Source organism: Prunus mume, linkage group LG3 (genome assembly GCF_029339155.1).
Source record: "Prunus mume cultivar Tortuosa linkage group LG3, ASM2933915v1, whole genome shotgun sequence".
In the NCBI taxonomy this organism is placed as follows: domain Eukaryota; kingdom Viridiplantae; phylum Streptophyta; class Magnoliopsida; order Rosales; family Rosaceae; genus Prunus; species Prunus mume.
Genome location: NC_142700.1, coordinates 4,374,596 through 4,398,349, shown reverse-complemented (window position 1 = coordinate 4,398,349; position 23,754 = coordinate 4,374,596). Strand labels below are relative to the sequence as shown.

At 41.5% G+C, this 23,754-nt stretch overlaps 2 protein-coding genes across 4 annotated transcripts; both read right to left on the bottom strand.

Moving 5' to 3' along the window:
* Positions 1-1,747: 1,747 nt before the first annotated feature.
* Positions 1,748-15,972, bottom strand: LOC148918473 (putative LRR receptor-like serine/threonine-protein kinase At1g53440). Of its 3 annotated transcripts, XM_089048002.1 has the most exons (15): positions 15,839-15,905; positions 15,623-15,697; positions 15,405-15,470; positions 15,153-15,218; positions 15,025-15,060; positions 14,880-14,920; positions 14,287-14,654; positions 14,043-14,217; positions 13,552-13,698; positions 3,858-3,976; positions 3,572-3,782; positions 3,241-3,478; positions 2,987-3,137; positions 2,657-2,883; positions 1,748-1,939 (listed from the first exon to the last, which is right to left on the bottom strand). In XM_089048002.1, the coding sequence occupies exons 1-15, from the start codon at positions 15,856-15,858 to the stop codon at positions 1,789-1,791; spliced, it is 2,091 nt and encodes a 696-aa protein (XP_088904128.1). In that variant the 5' UTR covers positions 15,859-15,905; the 3' UTR covers positions 1,748-1,788. The 3 variants fall into 3 exon arrangements, with proteins under 3 accessions (XP_088904128.1, XP_088904129.1, XP_088904127.1); XM_089048003.1 differs by lacking the exon at positions 1,748-1,939 and having other exon boundaries at positions 2,420-2,883; positions 15,839-15,897; XM_089048001.1 differs by lacking the exon at positions 1,748-1,939 and having other exon boundaries at positions 2,420-2,883; positions 3,241-3,782; positions 15,839-15,972.
* A 158-nt stretch (positions 15,973-16,130) lies between these two features.
* LOC148918472 (putative leucine-rich repeat receptor-like serine/threonine-protein kinase At3g14840) lies at positions 16,131-18,744 on the bottom strand. Its single transcript, XM_089048129.1, has 9 exons — positions 18,729-18,744; positions 17,596-17,773; positions 17,136-17,207; positions 16,987-17,055; positions 16,825-16,896; positions 16,651-16,722; positions 16,478-16,549; positions 16,325-16,396; positions 16,131-16,245 (listed from the first exon to the last, which is right to left on the bottom strand). The coding sequence occupies exons 1-9, from the start codon at positions 18,742-18,744 to the stop codon at positions 16,170-16,172; spliced, it is 699 nt and encodes a 232-aa protein (XP_088904255.1). The 3' UTR covers positions 16,131-16,169.
* Between the last annotated feature and the right edge of the window lie 5,010 nt (positions 18,745-23,754).

Below are 23,754 nucleotides of genomic sequence, written 5' to 3'. Positions count from 1 at the left end.
ATGTGCTGGGCCCACAAAAAAATTTGGCGTAGGCCAAAGCTAGCTATACATTTGGCCTAATTGGAGGTCAAGGCCAAATGTAGTCCTCCAAATTTGGCCAAATTTTTTTTAGCCCATGGTGAAGATGGCTTTGCATTATTTTAGGGCTATATTTGACCTATGTCCCCTGGCTGGAGATGGCCTTATGTCTTGTTGACCAATCCAGTTTAAGATGATTTTCTCGACCTACAAAAGTTTGTCAAAGAAAACTCACTCAGACTTTGTTTTCAACTATAAATAAATTGTGTGAAAGAAATTCCAAAACAAAACGGAACGCAAGTAGTTCTCAGGGATAGTCGATTCTCGATTCAATGGTAAAATTTCCTTGTAGAATAATTTGTAGAATCCAAGTAGCAAAATAATGATGGGACTCTAATAAAAGTCCCTAGTGAATCCATATATATAAAGCAAAAGGTAAGGAATGGTTAAACATTCAAAATACCTGAAAATTCCATTGGTTAATTCAAATATTAAGAATTGAAATTATTAATTAAATGAGGATAAATATGGTAAATTCACATTTTTTTTCATATTAAAAAATTAAAATTAAAAACAAAATCATATAATAAGTCCTACTTTTATGGAACAGAACTACTTATCTTTTTTTAATTCAAAAAATAAAGGAAAAAAAAAACAGTTGGCACATGCATGAGAATATTCCAAAGGGCTAGTATTCAATACAAAAAGAATAATATAATAAAATTAAAAAATCTTGTCCCATAGACATGATGGGTCTCACAGTTGGGTCACGATATAAGATATTAAAGTAGTCAAACAACTTGGCTTATGATACCAAGCACAAATTATAATTAATGGTGGGAAATATTTGCTCCTTTGATATGTCATCATTAATCTTAATCATTACTTAAGTAGATTTTCATTTGAATGCGAAATCATTTAGAGAAGAGTTGGCCTCTCTTTCGAACAAAAAAAAAAAAAAAAAGAGTTGGCCTCTTTTAGGAGTTGGAATATCCTCATTTTTTATATTTCATTTTCATTTTCACTTTGCAGTTTTCATTTTCATTTCATTTTTTTTTTAAACTGAAAATTAAAAACATTTTTGGTAACATATTTCGTTTTCAAATTTCAAAAAAGTGAAATCTAGTTTTCAAAATCACCCATATTTTTTAAAACAACTTGAAAGTGTTTTCAATTTTTTTTTTTTTGCGCTCCTATTTCATTCATTAATTTTACATCACGACACATGAAATACACTCAAGTTATCAAACTTTGGTATTTGGGACCTCCCGACTTGGACTTGGTCGCTCAATTCTTGCGTTTGGCTACAGACCCAATCCAAGCCTGAGAAACTCCATCTCCAAAATTCACCAAAAAAATCATCCTAATTCAAAAAATTCACCGAAAAATACTACGAACTCCTTGTAATATGCATTTTCATTCTATGATATCAAATTCACAATTGGACCCCAAAACTTCCATTTCCAAGTTTCACATAAAACTGAAAACTGAAAATTGAATAAGTTACCAAACATCTTGTGTTTAGTTTTCACTTTTCACTTTTTTTGAAAATTGAAATTAGTTACCAAACAAGTTTTCAGTTTTTGAAAAATGAAAAATGAAAACTGAAAATTGAAAATTGAAAAATAAAAAACTGAAAACTGAAATGGTTATCAAACGGGCCCTAAATGAAGTAAGAGGTAGTTAAAGTTTTGGTATTGGAAGGTGAAGTGAATGCATCTTTATACAAGGGCTTGTGCATTGTTATGGGCAACAAAAGGTCTACATTTACTAAGAACTAGGATTGATTTTGTAGAGATCTGAAGAAGTAGAAGTAGCAGAAGAACCAATCCACGTTGCATCCGATGAACGAATGAGGCTCTGAGTTCCAGTTGAGCTCTCTTGTGCAATCTGATCAAACTGGTTTCTCAGAGCTCTTAACCTCATTTCATCACCATAAATGCTTTGGATCCATAATCAGTTCATGAACAGCAGTCTTCCCTTCAAGCATACTCACCACTGCAGACATAGTAGGCCCAAAAGCTCTCACTACGAGTTTGAGGTGTTCAAACTTTCCTCTCCCAGCTCTAATTCCTTAGAACTGAAACCGATACATGCCATGCCAAGTTGAATTGACAGATTGATCTTGACAATTGTATCGTACGTAAAATTTGAAGGGCTTTTGAATCACTTAAAAATTCATGCCTTTTTTCCCCACTTTGCTCAGCTTGGTCACATAGAGATAGAGCTTGATCTTTATGTGTTTGCAAAAACCCAATATTTTTATTTGAAAAGATATGTACTACTACTAGTTAGTTTATCATTACACGAGCATTTGCGTAGTTAAGGGCGAAGAAATGTTTATTATGAAGAGTTCATGGGTAGAACTTGCCTCTAAAAGCCTACTTGTGAGAAAATAATGTTTAAGAGCTCATAAACCACTCTAGGATATGCTATTTTTCCAACGTGAAATCTTGAGTCCTAGCATTTACATTAGCAAGAACTAGTACTGGGATTGATTTTATAGAGATCAGAAGACGTAGTAGTAGCAGAAGAACCAATCCATGGTGCATCTGATGATGAAGGAACAATAAGACTCTGAGTTTGACTTGGATTCTGTGATGAATTGTGATCAAACTGGTTTGTCAAGGCTGTTAGCCTCAGTTCATCACCGTAAGTACTTGGATCCGTGACCAATTCATGAACAGACGTCTGCCCTTCAAGCATACTCACTACTGCAGACATGGTAGGCCTAAGCGCTGGTGCTGCATTGATGCATAAGAGAGCAACTTTAATCATCCTAATGGCCTCTTCCTCACTCACATCGGACCCCAACCTTGGATCCACCAGCTCCAATAATTCCCCTTTTTGTTGTAAAACAAGAGCCTGAAATTTAGCAGAGAAAAGAGATTTGAAAATGGAAAAGCAACTCATAGAAGGAAAGAAGGATGACCAAGTTGGAAGGAATGTGAATGAAGATCCATCTTACCCAATCCAGAAGGCATACGAAGTTCTCATTTGGTCGATATTTCATGTTGCTCTTTCCAGCAACAATTTCCAATGTAACAACACCAAAGCTGTAGACATCTGCTTTGTAGGTCAAATAACCCCATAGTGCATATTCTGGCGCCATATATCCTCTGCACACAAAAAACGATTGCTTTCCTTAGCTGGGTGAAGAAAAGTTCATAAACAAAACTAGGCTCTGAAATGCAGTTCAGAGAAAAAAACAGTATAGCTTACATAGTTCCAGCAACTCTAGTGCTAATGTGGGTGTTCTCCTCTTCGTCAAGCTTGGCCAACCCGAAGTCCGAGATCTTGGAGTTAAGGTCTCGGTCTAGTAATATATTTGTAGTTTTAATGTCTCTGTGTACAATCTTCAGTGCTGATTCCTCATGCAAAAAAGCCAGACCTCTTGCTATGCCTATGCATATATTCTGCCTTGCAGGCCAGTCCAATTTTAAAGGACTTTCCTCCGGAACTGCAACAAACATGGATTCCCAATCAATGATCTCATTTTTGTTTTTCTTAATACACCATTTCAGTTTTTTGCCACTGGACTTGATAAGCTTACCGAACAAAGCACGTGCAAGGCTGTTGTTTTCCATGTATTCATATACCAACAGTAACTCGTTTGATTCAATACAGCATCCATACAATCTAACAAGATTTGGATGTTGTAAACCAGAAATCATGCCTATTTCATTCACAAATTCTCGATTTCCTTGCTTTGATTTGGATGATAGTTGCTTAACTGCAATTATAGTACCATCCAATAATATACCCTGAAATAAATACAGTTTAGTAGTTTTCAAGCATGATAAGTAAGGCCTATAAGTAAGGAACTATTTATATGGCACCTTGTAAACAGATCCAAAACCGCCTTCCCCGATTTTGTTTAGAGGATCAAAGTTTTTAGTGGCGGCTTTAATTTGCTTGTAGGTGAAAAAACCAGTTTGCAGATCCAGTCCTCTCAGAGCTATCCACAAAACAAGGTTAGAATATATTGGTAATGTCGTTTGTGGGAACCGAATTAAATCATACCCTAGGTCAAATAATTCCTTCCATTTGGGGATTATTTGACATAATTGGGAATTACTCAACCTAATTGGGAGTTACTCAATTTAATTGGGAGTTACCCAATTAAATTGAGAATTACCTAATTAAGTTGGGAATTGATTTGATTCCTACCCCAATTCCCAATTAAATGAGGAGTTACCTAATTAAATTAGGATTTGATCTGATAACTACCACGATTAGGGATTTGATTTACCCTAATAAATCAAATCCCTAATTAATCAAATCAATTCCAAATAGGGGAGGAATAATTCCCTTCCATCTATGGAATTATTCCTCTGAAACCCTAATCTCCGAGACCATTATAAATACTTGGCTACGCACAAAGGTCAAGGTACGTCTAAATTCCTACTGAAACTCTGCAGAAATTATTTCTCACAAACCCTAGCCACCACTTTCTTTCTCTCTCTGACACAAGGCTCCGGCCACCACACACGGCTCCGGCCACCCGATTTTCCTTGAAATACCCTACCTAACTTAGGCATCGGAGGGCCTTTGGCCAACACCCCCCGGGTGTGGTCCTTTTACCCCGATCTGTTTTGCAGGGAGAAAGAGAAGTGGAGAAGACGAAGGAATCTTAGACGAATATCCTCGTGAGGAAATTTGTACAAACAAATTGGTGCTTTCATTGAGAGCACGAGATATATTCAAAGCGTGCTCAAAATCCATCTTTCACACATTTTTTTCAAACAACCATGGTTGATACAAGACGTACGAAGAGTAACGCCACCACGACGGGCCCATCTCATGGTTTCGTGGTGGAAACCTCCATGCAACAGCACGGAATCATGCATGCCAACGCCCTGCAGCCGTCTTCTAGTGCTTTGCAGCCGCCTTCAATTGCTGGAATTGCGAACAGCCGCCACATGACCACAGGACCTCCACACCTTGCCGCCGACACGGAGTCGCTCGCTCGGCTGTCTGCCGTCGAGCACAAAGAACAGCCACACCACTTAACTCATCGGACTTGCTGCACAGCCCCATGGCTACTCGACATCGTCCCAGTCTTGGAGCAGATCCATTCTCTCCCTCCTCTGCGATCACACTTGACATATGCACCTGTGTACGCGTCTAATGGAGCCCTAGCCCACATGCCGTTGGGCCCGATGCACACCACTCTACTTGACCCGAGCAGTCAGGTGGACCTTAACTCGCGGGTTGATCAACTCACACAGAAGGTCGATGATCAAAACAACCTGATTGGCCAGCTACTCAGGCAGATCAACTTGAATCAAGGCCCCAACCTTGGACCCCATGACGAGGAGAGGAGGGCACACGAGCATGCTGGTGAGCAGATTCGAGAGGTCCCAGGCTAGTCGGACAAGGGCAAACCGGCAGGAAGAGAGCGAGATCGTGCAGACGAGACGCAGACAGCTGCGAGCCGTACTCTGAGCCGTTCGAGGCTAGGACCCAGGACCAATGTGCTCGAGAGGCTAGGCCCACAATCCAATGTTCGTGCTCGCTTAGGTCCACAAGGAGCTCGAGTTCGTGAGCGGTCGCGGCGACAAGCTGTGGAGGGATCCTCCCAAACTCAACCTTATCTCCTGCCCCATCGGCAGGGCAACCAAGGGGATCGACCCTTGGGAGCCGGAGAAGAAGTCAGCCAATCACGTTCGAGGCACCGAAGACGTCGACCTGAACGACCTTCCTTGCAAGCAGAGGATGACGATCAACGCTCACCAGCCCGCTCGAGGTCCGACATGCGGCGACAAGCTGTGGAGGGGTCCTCCCAAACTCAACCTTCTCTCCTGCCCCATCGGCAGGGCAACCAAGGGGATCGACCCTTGGGAGCCGGAGAAGAAGTTAGCCCACGCTCGAGGCACCAAGACGTCGACCAACGACCTTCCTTGCGAGCAGAGGGTGACGATCGACGCCCACCAGCCCGCTCGAGGACCAACACGCGGCGACAAGCTGCAGAGGAATCCTCACAAACTCAATCTCCTAATCGCCTCACGGCAGAGCACCCAAGGGGATCGACCCTTGGGAACCGAGGAAGAAGCTAGCGGTCGCGCTCGAGGCACCGAAGACGTCGGCCCGAGACTCCAACCTGCGAGCAGAGGATGTCGCAAAGCTAGTAAATGACCAACTCCGAGGTCTCCGACTCAAAGGAAGCGCGGAGGAGGCCCTATGCAAGGAAATTGATCGAGTTGATGCTCGCCCTTTACGGACGAGGTGGAACGAGCTCCGCCGCCGGCGGTTTACAACGCCATCCATCACTCCATTCAAGGGGACTCGACCGAGAGCCATTTGAGGCACTTCAAGAGCGTCATGATCCTGCATAAGGCGACGACGCCGATGTGCAAAGTGTTCGCGATGACTCTGCGAGGAGCAGCTCAGGATTGGTTCCACACTCTACCGTCCGCGTCAATAGGCAACTTCAAGGAGTTCGCCATCATTTTCACAAAGGAGTACACCTCCTACAAGACGGTCAGAAAGCATGCAGACCACCTGTTCAACTGCGCAAGAAGCCAGACGAGTCTCTACGAGACTACCCGAGACGGTTTAAGGCTGAGAAGGCCAACATCATAGGATGCAACGACCAAGTTGCATCCTCAGCTTTCAAGAAGGGCTTGCCAACCGAGCACGAGCTATACCGGGAGCTGGCCATAACTCCAAGTCAAACCTTGGCGAAGTGTTCGCGACAGAGCGCTACGCACTTTGGGACGATGATCGTATCGCCGCAAAGAAAGCTAGCAAGCAAGTTGACCACCCGACGAAGCAGGCAAGCCAAAAGAGCAACAAGTTCGAGCAAAAAGCCCGAGATAAGCGCAGATCGCGGCCCCAAGAGGAAAGCTCGAAACAGGGACCTTCACCGAATTCGCTATCCCAATCAACCAGATCCTAGCTCAGGTGAAGGACAAGCCGTGGGTGAGGAGACCACCACCCATGAAAGGAGACCCCTCTAAAAGAGACACCAGCAAATACTGCGCATTCCACGGGGAGCACGGTCATTACACCAACAACTGCAACGCTTGGAAAAGGCACCTTGAGGAGCTGGTCAGAGAGGGCCATTGCACAGAGTTCGTTGCAAAGAAGGCTATCCAGCAGATCGAGGATCGTGATGTAGCTGCCAAGGAACCTCCCCAAAAGGTCATTCGAATCAACACCATTCTAGCCGACTCCCAAGAGTCCGGGCTGACCACCAAGGAGCGCAAGAGAAAGATCGCGCAGGCAACTTATGTCTCCCAAGTCACAACGGGAGTACCAGCTGTTGGGGATACACCTATCATCGGCTTCCAGAAGAAGGACTTGTTCGGGCTTGACCTGCCACATAATGACGCCCTAGTCATCTGCATCCAAATTGAACAAGCTGTGATCGAGCGAGTTCATGTAGATGAGGGCAGCGCAGCCAACATCCTGCAACTATCTGTTATCCAACAGATGGGGTTCGAGCCCAAGATTAGCAAACTTGCCAGATCGCTCACCGGCTTCAATGGGGCCACATCAATCACTATTGGAACGATCGACTTGGATGTCCACTCACCCCCAGTGGTCCGCTCACGACCTTCATGGTCATCAACGAGGTTTCCCCAACGGAATCTTGGGCCGACCGTGGATCGCAAGATCGAGGTCACATCTGCTCTACATCGAAGATCCACTATCCCATCCTCGGGCGGGATCAGGCGATCAACGATGACCAAGCCATGGCAGGAGATGCACCGCCAAGGGCTCAAGAAGAGTAAGCACCGCATTCACACCAAGAATGCAAGCCGCCAATGAGGCAGAAGCGCTCTTAGCGGACAAGCAAACCCGAAAGGGAAGGAAGTTGCCTCACAATAGCGATTAAGGAACCAGGATCGAGACGAGGAATCCGCCGGAAGGCTCCCTTGAAGAAGGTTGGAAGCCCGAGGAAGACGTTGAGTTAGTACCCCGATCCTCGACCAGCCGGACAAAGAGGCGCAGATCGGCTCGTGCGAATCCGAACAAGAAGGATCGAGACGAGGAATCCGCCGGAAGGCTCCCTTGAAGAAGGTTGAAGCCCGAGGAAGTCGTTGAGTTAGTACCCCGATCCCGATCAGCCGAGAAGGAGGCGCAGATCGGCTCGCACTGAATTCAACCAAGAAGGATCGAGATGAGGGAATCCGCTCGGAAGGCTCCCTTGAAGAAGGTTGGAAGCCTGAGGAAGACGTTGAGTTAGTACCCCTCGATCCTCACCACCGACAAGAAAGCGCGGATCGGCTCGCGCCTAAGCCCAGACGAGAAGATGGAGCTGACCATCTTCCTCCAGAACAACAAAGACATGTTCGCGTGGTCACCATCTGACATGCCTGGCATTGACCCAAATATCATCTGCCATCGGCTCCATGTCAACCCTGCTAGCAAGCCCGTGGTGCAGAAGAGACGCAACTTTGCTCCCGAGCGGGTCGCGATCATTGAAGCCGAGATCGACAAGCTCTTAGCTGCCGGTTTCATTGAAGAGGTCTCCTACTCGGAATGGCTGGCTAACGTTGTTCTGGTGGCAAAACAAGAAAAGGGAAAATGGAGAGTATGCGTTGATTACACCGACCTCAACAAAGCGTGCCCTAAAGACAACTTCCCACTGCCGAGAATCGACCAGCTCGTGGATTCAACTTCCGGCAACCAGCTGCTCAGCTTCATGGATGCTTACTCCGGCTATAATCAAATTATGATGTACGATGATGACAAGGCGAATACCTCTTTCATCATCGAAAGAGGGACCCTGCTACAAGGTCATGCCCTTTGGGTGAAGAACGCCGGAGCAACCTACCAAAGGCTCGTGAATAAAATTTTCAAGGAGCAGATCGGCAGAACCATGGAGATGTACGTGGACGATATGCTGGTTAAAGCCCCCAAGGGGGACCACCTCAAAAACCTCACCGAGGCGTTCACCTACTCCGCCAATATCGCATGAAGCTGAATCCAAGTAAATGCACGTTCGGTGTATCGTCTGGCCGGTTCCTAGGATACTTGGTGACGCAACGAGGTATCGAGGCACACCCACGCCAAATCAAAGCCATTCTCGAGATGAAGTCGCCTTCCACAGTGAAGGAGATACAAAGCTTGACGGGCAGAGCAGCGGCCCTTAACAGATTCCTCTCAAAGTCTACCGACAAGTGCAGACCATTCTTCAAAGCTTTGAAGAAAGGACAAAAAGACAAATGGGACGAAGAGTGCGAAGTAGCTTTCCAGAATCTAAAGACCTACCTTACTTCACCTCCCTTGCTCTCAAAGCCGTTCCTGGTGAAGACTTGTTCGTGTACCTAGCAGTGTCCAACTTGGCCGTCACTCACTCTCATTCGAGAAGAACTTGGGGTCTAACATCCGATATTCTACACGTCAAAAGCTCTCCTCGATGCAGAGACTCGTTACCCGAAATTGGAGAAGCTCATTTTGGCCCTTGTGGTTTCTGCGAGAAAGCTGCGACCTTATTACCAAGCTCACCGAGTCATCGTCATGACCGACTTTCCTTTGAGATCAATCCTCCACAGCCCTGATGCTTCTCAGACTCATGAAGTGGGCTATAGAGCTAAGCCAATACGACCTCCTCTACCGGCCGAAGACTGCAATAAAAGCTCAAGCCTTAGCAGACTTTGTTGCAGAATTCACACCATCACCAAGAAGAGAAGCGGTCGCAAAAAGAAGGAAAGTTCGAGAGCAGATAAGACCTCTACGAACTCGACCAACCCAGAGACATGTGGCGCTTGCGCGTGAGACGGGCGTCGAACGAAAGGAGCCGGAGCAGGCGTCGTCATAATCACCCCAGATGGAACCCAGCTAGAGCAAGCTATCACGCTTGGCTTCCCGACTTCAAACAACGAGGCAGAGTACGAGGCATTGCTCGCTGACTTGCGCTTGGCAAAGGAGCTATCAATAAAAAGTTGGCCATCTACTCGATTCCCAGGTGATCACAAGTCAAGCCTTAGGAGAGTACGTGGCGAAGCACCCGAGGATGATCCTGTACCTTGACAAAGTCCAAGAGTTGTTGAAGGCGTTTCCCACCTTCACCATCCAGCAAGTGCCCCGAGCAGAGAACGCGCACGCAGATGCACTGGCAAGCATAGGATTGGCGCTGGATACCCAGTTTAGACGCTCCATCCCGATCGAGCACCTCGACCCGCTTAGCATAGAAGAGGCAGAGCAGCCGGACCTGATGCAGATCGATGAGGATCCTAGCTAGCAAGACCCCATCATTGACTATCTAGTGAATGAAGACCTGCCCGGGGACAAGTCCGAGGCCAGAAAAATCAAGCAAAAGACTCTAAGATACTACATGAAAAGCGACATGCTTATCCGCAGATCATACTCCGAGCCTCATCTCCATTGCAGACAAGCTGCTCCACGAAGCACGAACTCAATGGAGTCTTTTTTGAGCATTGTGTCCGACATACGCTCGCAGGCGACAAGCCTCATCTCCATTGCAGACAAGTGCTTCACAAAGCACAAACTCAATGAAGTCTTTTTCGAGTATTGTGTCCCGACATACGCCGCAGCGACAAGCCTCATCTCCATTGCATAAGTCGCTCCACGAAGCACGAACTCAATGGAGTCTTTTCGAGCATTGTGTCCCTGACATACGCTCGCAGGCGACAAGCCTCATCTCCATTGCAGACAGGTGCTTCACGAAGCACAAACTCAATGGAGTCTTTTTCGAGTATTGTGTCCCGACATACGCTCACAGCGACAAGCCTCATCTCCATTGCAGACAGGTGCTTCACGAAGCACAAACTCGATGGAGTCTTTTTCGAGCATTGTGTCCCGACATACGCTCGCAGCGACAAGCCTCATCTCCATTGCAGACAAAGCCGCTCCACGGCACGAACTCAATGGAGTCTTTTTCGAGCATTGTGTCCGACATACGCTCGCAGCGACAAGCCTCATCTCCATTGCAGACAAGTCGCTCCACGAAGCACGAACTCAATGGAGTCTTTTTCGAGCATTGTGTCCCGACATACGCTCGCAGACTACGAGCCTCATCTCCATTGCAGACAAGCTGCTCCACGAAGCACGAACTCAATGGAGTCTTTTTCGAGTATTATGTCCCCAACATATGCTCGCAGGCGACAAGCCTCACCTCCACTGAAGACAAGCTACTCTTCGAGTACAAACTTCATGGAGTCTTTTCAAGCGTCATGTCCCTGACATACGCACACAGGCGACGAGCCTTACCTCCATTGTGGGCAAGCTACTTCACGAGTACAAACTCAATGGAATCTCTTTCAAGTGCTGTGTCTCCGGACGTACACTTACAAGATACAATGAGAATTGAAGTTTGAAAGGCAACTGAAAATTCCATAACAAAGCAGCCAACCAGCACCATCTACTCAACGGCCTCACCTGCCTACTCATTCGCATATGGTCTAGCCTTATCAGCTACGCCACCTTGAGAGTTGTCTTCTTCCGTTGCAGCTTCATCTGCTATCTGCTCTTCAACTGCTTCTTCATCCACAACATTGCTCTGCTCACTTTGAGCAGGGGCAGGTCAAGATAAAGCTACTTACCGTCTTCATATTCGAGAGGGTAACAAGGAGAAGCACTATTCCTGCAATCCAAGTATCCCAGCTTGTACGCATTAGCAACGATCTCATGCTTGGATGCCTCCGTGGCTTCAACATGAGTGTCGAACTTGACCAGTGGAGCTATCACCAACTTCTGGATCGGCTGTTCGCGCAACTTAGGACTCTTTGCTCGAGCGACGACTCTTTGCTCGAGCAGACGACTCTTTATCTCTCTTGGCGAAACTCGCAACATTGAGTCACTCCGTGCTTGACTGTTCGTGGCTTTGCAGACGAGTCGTGATTGCTAGACAGATGTACTGATCCTTTCGGTTTGATCAGAAGATCGCACAAGCGGCTTAAACCTGTTTCTCAACAGCCTCCTCACAGTAGATCATGGGTTTTAGGCGGTTCGGCGGATACAGCGAGAATGTCCCACCTCCCGCATGCCATTGATCTTCTTCTGCTGACGAGGCGCTTGATCCTGGCAGATGAAGAAGCAACTCCCATAGGGACATTCCCAGCAAATGAGACCCCCTTACGGAAGACTTGCTCGTGGAAGAATGAGGAAGCTTGGTCGAGGACTTCTCCCGCTCAACTGGCAGATCATCTAGGTCCGAGCCATGCAGCTCCCATCTTTCAATATCTTCGGTCAGACCATCACCTCCTTCGATGTTCACTCAAGGCAACCAGCGCAATCCACGAACCTGGCAAGGACGTTCAAAGCTTGATGAACATTGGTCGTGTCTGGGCCGAGATCGAGCTTCTTGTGGATGTCATTTTCTACAAGCATGAGACAGAAGTCAGTCAAACACATAGCAAAGAATTCCATGGCAGCTGTAGCAGATCAAAGGGATGCAACTTACCATCACAGTAGGTGAGAGGAATGAGCGGACCGTCGCCAACCTCCCCTACCCATCTGCCGCTGACTTCTAACATGTCCGTGCTCCACACATGATCGCCTTGACTCATATTGTTCCTAGTTCGTGACACAAAAAGAAGAAGGAATTGAAGTAGTTTGGATCAACCACAAATAAGCCGATCCCAAACTGCGCACTGCTCCAAAGCCACCTTGCCTCCAACCCGATTATAGGCTGGACAGGCCAAGTCAAAGACCAGTTGGCAAGTCAAAAGCCTCCTCCATTCAGGAGCCCAAATCCAAGGAGGAAGCCCAGTTACAGCTGGACAGCCCAACAAACAATTCACATCTCCTACATGCCACCACGTGCCATGCAGAAGCTGGGGGGCATTTGTGGGAACCGAATTAAATCATACCCTAGGTCAAATAATTCCTTCCATTTGGGGATTATTTGACCTAATTGGGAATTACTCAACCTAATTGGGAGTTACTCAATTTAATTGGGAGTTACCCAATTAAATTGAGAATTACCTAATTAAGTTGGGAATTGATTTGATTCCTACCCCAATTCCCAATTAAATGAGGAGTTACCTAATTAAATTAGGATTTGATCTGATACCTACCACGATTAGGGATTTGATTTACCCTAATAAATCAAATCCCTAATTAATCAAATCAATTCCAAATAGGGGAGGAATAATTCCCTTCCATCTATGGAATTATTCCTCTGAAACCCTAATCTCCGAGACCATTATAAATACTTGGCTACGCACAAAGGTCAAGGTACGTCTAAATTCCTACTGAAACTCTGCAGAAATTATTTCTCACAAACCCTAGCCACCACTTTCTTTCTCTCTCTGACACAAGGCTCCGGCCACCACACACGGCTCCGGCCACCCGGTTTTCCTTGAAATACCCTACCTAACTTAGGCATCGGAGGGCCTTTGGCCAACACCCCCCGGGTGTGGTCCTTTTACTCCGATCTGTTTTGCAGGGAGAAAGAGAAGTGGAGAAGACGAAGGAATCTTAGACGAATATCCTCGTGAGGAAATTTGTACAAACATTGTTGAACTTAGTATCTGGGTATGTGTTTTCTAGCTAAATGGCATTAGAAAGACTGAGACCAAAGTACTACTTGAAATTTTCACAGTAACTTAGTGGCACCGTTTTCCCTAGATATCTTGCTATCCAGACAGCCTTTCCACCAAAGAACGCTGTAAATCAAGAAAATGAGGAACAAGACCGAAGCTCCAACTGAAGCTCCCACTACAATAGGTACCTTGCTTTTGCTACCATGAGGAGGCTTGAACTCTAGCAAATAAAAAAGTGAAAAGAAAAGATCAGCAACAGAGAATACAAGTTTCAGTTCTATGAGATGCCGTCATAAGTCCGGTATATCAATTCATAGCAGTATCTTGTAGGATGTTGTAAAGACCAAACTGAGCTCGAAAGATGAAAAGAAAGAGATAAATTGCTCAGTTTCTTGTTATTTAAGGTAAACAAACTGTATTTGATGTACTATATATTTTCCCATCTATTGCAATTAACATTTCCTGTATGGAAAGAATACAAACAAGTAGGATATAATAAATTTTTTAAGCAAATCTAAGATTGTGTCCATGAGAGAGAGTTAATGTTTCCAACTCAGAATATACCAGGCTCTATAGAGATAGCAGATATAAGAGGACGATACATCCCTTTCCCTGACCAATGAAATCGGATCTCTAAAGTTTTATTCTTAACCTCCACTGCTTTACTTTCCTTAATGAGTTCTTTATCAACGCCGTGTGCTTCCTTTTTAATTTCAAAATCCTTCCACACCAGTTTCTCCTGTAACAAACTTATCAATCAGAAATCATATTTTGTTGCATATAGTGTACAAACAGTATGCTTGACTACCTGAATATAAATATCAAATATCCGTCTTCCAACACTACGAAAAGATCTATTGCCTCTGATCGTTATCTCCGAAAAGTGAAGTTTCACGGTGTAATTGCCGTTTCGAAAGCAGCGTGCATAATACGTGAGAGAAATAGAAGGGAGGCGTGCACTTGTGTACAACTCAGAGTTTTTCATTCTAAGTATAGATACATTATTTGCAATAGCAGAGGGTTCAGAGCCCCAGAAAGTTCCAGTGCTACTGGTTCCCCAGATAGGTCTCTGAGGAACGAATTTTGCTGCACCTCCTGGGTCTTGATCATCTTCAAAGGTGACTCCTTCAATGGTAGTTCGTTCTCCACCACAATTTATATGCAACGAGTACTGATCTATTCAATAGCAAGCAACAGAGAAATGACATCATAAAAATTCTAATCAGATTAAGTCAAATAGTTGACTACTTAAAATTCAAATTAGAAAGTATTGTATTGATTGTAAACAAATAGTTTCTGTCATTGTCACATGCAAACTTAAATTATGGACTAATTCTTTTACCAGAACTTTAAAATATTAAATAATTAAAAAAGCAAAGCCAAGTTGTATTGTATTGTTACCTTCTGGACATGGAAAGTTCCTCAAGCACACTCCAAATGATCTACATTAGTGTGGTACACAATCAGCTGATGCAAATTTAAAGTCCAGAATATATAGAGGGCAAAAATGGCTTCACCAATGAAGATTGAAAGTTTAGAAGCTTACGAGTTTCTTTGTGCAGAAAAGCTTTCAAACAGGTTTCTGATAAATATTTCAAAGAAAAATGCATTATTATAGGTGAATGAGGACACCAAAGTATGCTAAATAATCACTAACTAGAAATATGTTCTTACAGGTTTTCTAGGCAAGTAGTTGGCTCAGAGCTCTCAGAAAAATTATTGTAAGAAATATCTGTCGGGCTGCATACAATACAATACTTTGGAGTATCAATAAAAATTGCATTTTGGAGTATCAATAAAAATTGCATTTTGGACCTCTAACTATATTCTCTGCGTAAACGTTACGCTAACTTAAAAGTATATATTTCCACAGGCTTCAATAAGAAAATAGAACTCAAGAAATTCTGTATAGGATGGAAAACATACTAGTGACGATCTCTGCTCTTCATCCAGTCTGGAACAGAACCGGCAAGCCAGTTGCCTGTTAGATACCTATCAAATGCATAATGACATTATGTAAAATATATGTACATATAATATAGCGTTGTAATTTAATATATGTAAATATCATATAGGCAGGGGAGGCCGCCCCGCTATGCATTATGATGTCTGCTGGTGACCTTCATGAAATTCACATTTCTTACAAGTACTGCACGCGTTGCAAATGTTCATAGTCAGGACTATTAATATTTCCTTCCAATTTGTTGAAGCTGAGATCTCTGCAAGAAATCAACTAAAAAGATTATCATAAGATCCCAAAGATCCATTACTTGGAAGCTTAAATGAACCAAAAAAACTGTCATTAATCAACTTGCGCTGTGCACTTGAACAAGATGAAAAACAAAGAATAAGAGTGTTACAATCTATTCAAATTTTCCATTTCTGATATATAAGCAGGGATAGGTCCATATAAATTGCAGCTCCTCAGCATTCTGCAACATAACTTCGTAATATTAGCCTAACTCAGCTAAGAGTCTTACATTACAACATGAAAATGTAGAACAGTTTCAAGACGTACAAGTATTGCATGCCCATGATATTACGCAAGGGTGGAAATTTTGAACCCCCTCCATTTAAGTCACTGAATTTCACCATGAATCATTGTAAGAAAAACAAGTCACTGTGGTATGAAGTTATCATAAAATTTTCAAATCAGGATTAAGGCTCTTTAGTGATAATGCAATGCAGAACTCACAGTGCTTTTAAATTACTCAAGACAGAAATGGTAGACGGAATGGGCCCACTGAGACCACTAGCTCGGATCTCTCTGTCAACAACAAAATTCAAAATCAATCAAGATTACACAAGAAGGGTTGTTAGAATATGTTATTGGAGAAGACACTTACAACATCTCAAGTTGCTTAAAATTTTCCAAATAATCAGGTATTCTTCCCGCGAAGTTGTTACTGCTAATCCTACTGCATGAAGGGAAAGATTGAAAAACATAAAGCTGAAGATTTCCAAACATGTTTAACAATGTTAAGAGTACAAACACTTACAATTGTCTTAATTTAGTCAGATTAGTGAAAGTCACTGGCAATTCTCCTGTGAGATTGTTTGCATTGAGATTGCTGCAGATACCAAGGCCAGTCTTAATAACTTATCCACTGCAACTTGTTTTACCATTAATATTAAAAAGAAACTGTGGATGCAAAAGAAAAAGGGATCTTACAAAATCTCCAAGTTAACCAAATTCCCAAGCTCAGGAGGAACAGTTCCAGAAAACAGGTTCATCTCCAAGTTCCTGGAATTAAATTCTTCGTCACAGCAGGCAAACCGAAATGAAACTTAAAGTTGATTTGACAAATAAAAAAGAGTGGTCAAGAGAGATAGAGACAGAGCATACAGATTGATTAGAGTGGTAATGTTCCCCAAGTAGCGAGGGATTTGTCCTGATAAGTTGTTCACATTCACGGACCTGCATGCAGTTTCCTCATTTTCTTAGTAAAATTAATAAAAGCAATTAGAATTGGCTAACCTTGAACTTGAAGGTCAGAAGTCATTTTACAGAAGTTCCAACTTTGTAGAAGCCCATTCAGGCGGTATAGTACCACTGAGGTAGTTCAAGGAGAAATCACTGTAAAAAAGATAAAATTAAAATAAAATTATACTATTATTAAGCTTTGCAGATTATTAACTGAGAAAGACTTCCCTTACACTTGTGTTATGTAGGGCAACTTTGCAATAGATGGTGGAAGTACACCACCAAAATCTTGCCCTCTAAGAAAACTGTATAACAAAAATGTTCAGCGCTCATAAACTTCAAAATCCACATGCACAATTGCACATACACTGATTTAATGATAGGCATGCACAACACAACTCAAATGTAATTCACCCAAAGAACAAAAAGAAAAATCAAATCAAATCTCTTGCATGCTATAGTTGAGTGGACTATTCTGCAAACACAATGTCCCACCACTAAATTACTCTAATGTACATGAAAGGGGGATTCGAACTTAAGTGCAAAAGGATGGGCTCACTACGTTGGCCAATTGGCGTAATCGATAACTGTGCCAAATTAGATTAAGGTTTATAGTTAACAAGAAAAGGAAAATTAATTTCATAGATAAACCAACAGAAAACATATAAATAAGTAAGCTTTGAGTTGACGTACATGCTGACAACGTGGCAAAACCCGTCGGGATAGGAGCAGTTGCATTCGAGGGTCTTGTTGTAGATAGGGTTGGCAGTAGAGTTTAGGGTATCCCAGTTTGTGTAATTGAAGCATGGGTTTATGTTGAAGTTCCAGTCCGTTTTCCCCAGTTGGTTTGCTATTTCTTTTAGTGCTTCCTCTGCGCAAGCAAATCAAACCCATGATCATATAATTGAATATTTTCCACCATAATCAACTCAAATAGCATTGATTAGATCCTGTTTGTTTAATTAACCCAGGATTATCAAAGATGATATCCAAACAATTTGTGACATATGGTAATACCAACTAGGAGGTCATATTAATTTAAATTTGTGACACATTGATTTTTTTATTTATAATAAAGATGAGGAAATATTGGATATAGGCCTTCAATTATGAGTGGGTAGGCCTGATTGATCAAAAATATTATGAGTGCATAGGCCTGATACTGGGCCAACTTGGGCTGGTGCCAAAAAAGTGACCAGGTTTATTTTTCGTTTTTAAAGAAAAGTAGCGTGGTGGGCTTGGGCCTTCTGCCACCCACCATTCTAATTAGGACTGGCATTCAAACGGTACAATTAAACCGCCAAACCAAACTGATGGTTTGGGTTGGTTTGGTTTTTTTTCAATCTTTTTTTGGTCATCGGTTTGAACTCAAATCAAACCGAAAAATATGATTTAGCGTACGATTTGCAATATTCAAAACCACGGTTTAACCAAACCAAACTGAAGATATTAAAAAAATATATTATATATAATATTATTATAAGAAGGGACATTTTGGAAAAAGCAAAAGGAGAGAGAAAAATTTTAAAAGAAGCAAAAATGGACAAAAATGCCCTTATTTATTTTTAGATTTCCTAAGGAATCCAATACATTTGCATGTCTTTGATTTGAAAGTTGAGCGGTTTTTTTGTCTTTTTGAAAAAGCTTTGGCTTTTTCCAAAAGTGAAAAAAATTTTATGTCTAAAACCTAAAAAACCTTAAGAAAATATATACATATATATATATATATAATACATAGTTTCAATCTCTCCGTTTGTCTTGTCTTCAACAGTCCCTCTCTCTCTCTATTTTTTTTTTCTCTTTCTTCTTACGTCTATCTTCACTACCTCTCCCCGTCTCCATCTTCTTCTTTTTTCATTCTTCTTATTCTCCTCCTCTCTCTTTTCTTTTTCTCTTCTTCTTCTCCATCTCTCCCTCCTTTTTTTTCTTCTTCTCCTGTCCATCGCTTTTATCTCTCTCTCTCTCTCTCTCTCTCTCTCTCTGAAAGCCAAAAATCAAAACCGAACCAAACCAAACCACCAAGTCCGGTTAAGCGAAATGGTCGGTTTTCATCAATTATGGTTTGGTTTCGGTTTTCAAAATAGCCAAATCGAGGCCTACGGTTCGGTGTTCGGGTTGAGCCCAATACCGAACCAACCCAAACCGAGCCCACCCCTAATTCTAACCTAGTGAACCTCTCTAGAAGATACAGATCATGCTCTGTATCTCTCTCAATCATTGAATTTCATATCCATTTCCACTTGTAATGATGAAAGAAAATTCAGGTCCAACTCTTTAGCTTCTTTCATTTCGTTTTCGATTATAAAGTTGTACCCTTTATGCTTTTAGATCAATATAAATTTAGGATGAAAACAAGTTCTTTCTTTTTTTAAATCTTTTTTGTAAGTTTATATCTAATCTAACCAACATGTAAAATTATATGGGTTCTAATTTTTGTTTATGCTGACAAACATTGAACTGGGAGTGCTCTAACACTATAACACTAGAAAGGCTAAAATCTTCTACCAACTCTCAATCAAAAAGACCAACTTTTGCATTGAGCATCTGTTCTCTTCTGTTCAACACAACTCAAAAAAATACCCCAGGCTTCATTTTTTTTCAAACAAAAACAAAAAATGAGGCTTTAGTGCATAGATTTTGAGTATCAGCAATACCAACTTGAAAAAACATTCAGAAGAAGAAGAAGAGATTGTGCTTCAACTTTGACTGTGGATATGCAGAAGCAGAGGACCAACATGGCTACCAAAATGACAAGGTCCATGGTGGCTTTTGAAACATAATGAAATCTTGCCATATCAATCCCCAATGTAATATATCAATTCCCTGATATCTGTATTATCCTTATTCTTTCTTGGCTCAATCTCAGTCTCGGTCTCTATTGTTAATGAAGGGTCCCTCTGAGCCTTATGAGCCAATGACTTTTGATGGGTGTGTTTTTGTTGTTATTCCTTTTTTAGGATTTTTTTTTTTTGGGGCCCATGAAAAGTTTCAAATCTTTTTTTGGTACGTGAAATTTGACAATGTGGACCCTTTGATTATTCTACAAGGTTTTTTTCGGGGCCCATGAAAAGTTTCGAATCTTTTTTGGGTAAGTGAAATTTGACAACGTGGACCCGTTGATTATTCTAAAAGGTTTTATAACACAAAATGTCTCGAGGTTCACAAAACTATCAAATTGAGTTTTTTTTTTTTTTTTTCATTCGTGGTTCTCAAGTTTAATATGTATGCTCACAAATAGCCCATGCCATCAGGTTCCATCAAAATCTCTATTAGTTTGCTGATGTGGCATATATGTGGAGTCCACGTATCTAATAATACAGTGCTATGCGTATTTAAAATACAATATATATGTATATTTAATCATTTAAAATTTAAAATTCATAAAAATAAAAAAATGAAAAGACCAAAAGAAAAGTTGTATTTTAAAATTTAAATTATTTTTAACAAATATATATTGTATTTTAAATCCATATGGCACTATATTATTGGATATGTGGGCTCCACATATATGCCATATCAACAAACCAACAAAGTTTTTGACAGAGTGACTATTTGTGAGCACACATATTAACCTTGAGAACCACGAATAACAAAAAAAAAAAAAACGAGGACACAATTTGATAGTTTCGTGAACCTTAAAGACGTTTTGTGATAAATAAATAAAAAAACCTATTCTAAAATCTGACTTTCCTAGTGATTACTATTAACATATGAGTATTTGAATTATTCCCTAATTCTGTTGCATTTACTAACATACAAGAATAAAACTTGAAGGAATTTCACATTAAAAGAAACAATCCAATACCTAAAAAGAAACTAGATTGATTGAATGGTAGTAGTTGATTTCATGCATATTCATTCTTTTACTTATTCCTTAGTTCCTTTATTCGAAATAATTGAACACGTTATAAAGAGAGTTTCATGTTGTAAATTGAACAATAGTTGAGAAAACAACCTTTGAATATGAAGAAATTCTTAGTTTTGAGAGAGATAGAGAGAGATATATATATATATATATATCATCAAACTCAAATGGGTTATGTATTTTAATTTTTGTAATGGTTGATATCAATGGATGAGATGAAACGTGTTAGTAAAGGAAGAAAACAACCTTTGAATATGAAGAAATTCTTAGTGTGTGTGAGAGAGAGATAGCATCAAATTCAAATGGGTTATGTATTTTAATTATTGTAACGGTTGATATCAATGGATGAGATGAAACGTGTTAGTAAAGGAAGAAAACAACCTTTGAATATGAAGAAATTCTTAGAGAGAGAGAGAGAGAGAGAGAGAGAGAGAGCATCAAATTCAAATGGGTTATGTATTTTAATTTTTGTAACAATTGATATTAATGGATGAGATGAAACGTGTTAGTAAAGGATGATAAGGAACAATACTTAGTGTAGATAATAATAATAATAATAATAATGATAAAATTAAAATTAAAAAAAGAGAGGTTGGTTTGATTTAGGCCCCGTTTGGGATTGCTTTTTTTCGCCAAAAACCTGCTTCACTTTAAAGTTAAGCAATTTTAGGTGTTTGGTAAAAATAAAATATCTCGATTATTTTAAAAGCGTGGCCTTTTGACAGCAGCTTTTAAAAGCGGCTATGGGTTGCTTTTCAAAGCTGCTTTCAAAAGAAGCAGAGATGAATCTTTAATGAATTTTTTTAATTCCCAAAATACCATCATTCATTTTAAAAAATAACCACCTCCACTTCCACATCCAACTCCACCACTTACACTACCACATTCACTACCTCCACAACCACCACCATCGCCACTGCCACCACCACCACTACCACCTCCTCCACCACCATCAGCTCCACACCATCAACTCCACCACCACCACCACCACCACCACCACCAACTCCACCTTCACCTCCACCACCACCACCACCTCCTCCACCACCACCTCCTCCACCACCACCAACTCCACCACCACCACCACCACCACAACCACCACAACCAACTCCATCTCCATCTCCACCTCCACCACCACCATCACCACCACCACCACAACCACCACCTCCACAACCAACACCACCACCACCACCACCATGCTGCCACCTCCACCACCATGCTGTCACTACCACCACCTCCACAAGCGCCATCCCTACCACCACCACCTCCACTCCATCACAACCACTACTACCACATGATTAGTACATAACACTTTTAACATCATGTCGATTTTAGTCATTATTCACAGTTACAACAATTTTATATTAAAACTTACCAAACGGTTTTGACACTGCTTTTTGTACTAACAGCACTTTAAAAATATTGTTTACCAAACACAGAGTCGCTTTACTTTACTAATTATTTTCAAAGCACAGTGAAGCAACTTTTTAAAAATGACAGCAATCCCAAACTGGGCCTTAGTTTAGAGGGTTTCAAAAAGGTCAAAACAAACCACACGAAACCAATTGTGGTTTGGTTTGATTCCTTCTGTCCAAAATTACAATTTTTAGTGAAAAATAAAAACAGTGGCATACTGCCGCTAAAACTTGATTGAAGTGAGGCATGGATATTAGTATTACCAATATATACAAACTTAAACGAGGAGTAAGTTACCTTCTGCAGTGACGAAGCTTGTGCTTCAACTTCGATGATTTGGTGCATAAGCAGAGAACCGAAATAAGCATAATAAGATTCATGATGGTTTTTGGAGCAGTACAATTAATTCCTCTTGCCATTTATCCTTGTTGCACTATAGTGGTAAGAAAACTCTCTTGGAATTTCTCTCTCTTTCTCTTTATCTCATCACTACTCTTCTTTCTTACTCAGGCTTGTACAATGCACACAAACCTTTACTTATTTATAGAGAAATGCTAGCAACTTTCTCTCTAACATTCTCTTTTGGATCTTCTCCACCTTTTGCTTGACATTTGTCATTCTCATTACACTTAAAACAATGTCATTAATATATTGTACAAGCTAATTTTTGCTTTCCAAGTTTACCCTTATTAAATGTATTCAATTTATCCAAAAAAATTTGACAACTATCTCACCATCTTATTAATTTTTTTTTAACGTCAAATACTTTTTTTAAAGAAAATATTTGTTTAAAAAAAAAGGGGAAATGTCCTCTTTTTTTTAATTTTAAAAAAGTCTAAGTTAAAAAGGGACATTTCCTCTTTTATTAAAGGCTTATTATCACAAAACATCTCTAAAGTTTGCAAAACTATCGATTGCGTCCTTTATGTTTTTTTGTCATTTATGTCCTTAAGGTTAATAAGTGTATTCACAAATAGTCCTCGCCATTGATTAGTTAAAAAGTCTTTAAGTTGATGATGTGACACATATATGAGTCCCACATATCCAATAATATGACGCCACCTGGATTAAATAAAATAAACATTTGAAACTTATAAAAAATTTAAAAAAACTTAAAAGAAAAGAAAACATAATAAAAACAAAAAACACAAAATCACCATCATCTTCTGCATCGCACTAAACCCCAACCCCCACCATTCTTCCTTCCCCCATTTTTCTCCTCGCTCCCACCCACATCTCCTCTCTCTCTCTCTCTCTCTCTCACACACACCTCCTACAGCCGCACCTATCTTCACCCACCCTCCGCACCACTGCCCCGCCCTCCTCCTTTTCTCTCCCTTTTTGTCTCTCTTCCATGCTCTCTTTATTTGACAGCAACCAACCTAAACTCCACCCCCCTCCCCTCCAAGCAAACCCAGACAACCACTAAGCCCACCCAACCCACTCATTTGGCCTTTACTAACCACCATCCAATTTTGGTCTTTGGTGGTGGAGATTAGACGGGCAGTGGGTGAGGTTCCTGGCATATCAAGGTTTGGGTTGGCTGTTGTGGGTGTTGATTTGGGATAGCAGGT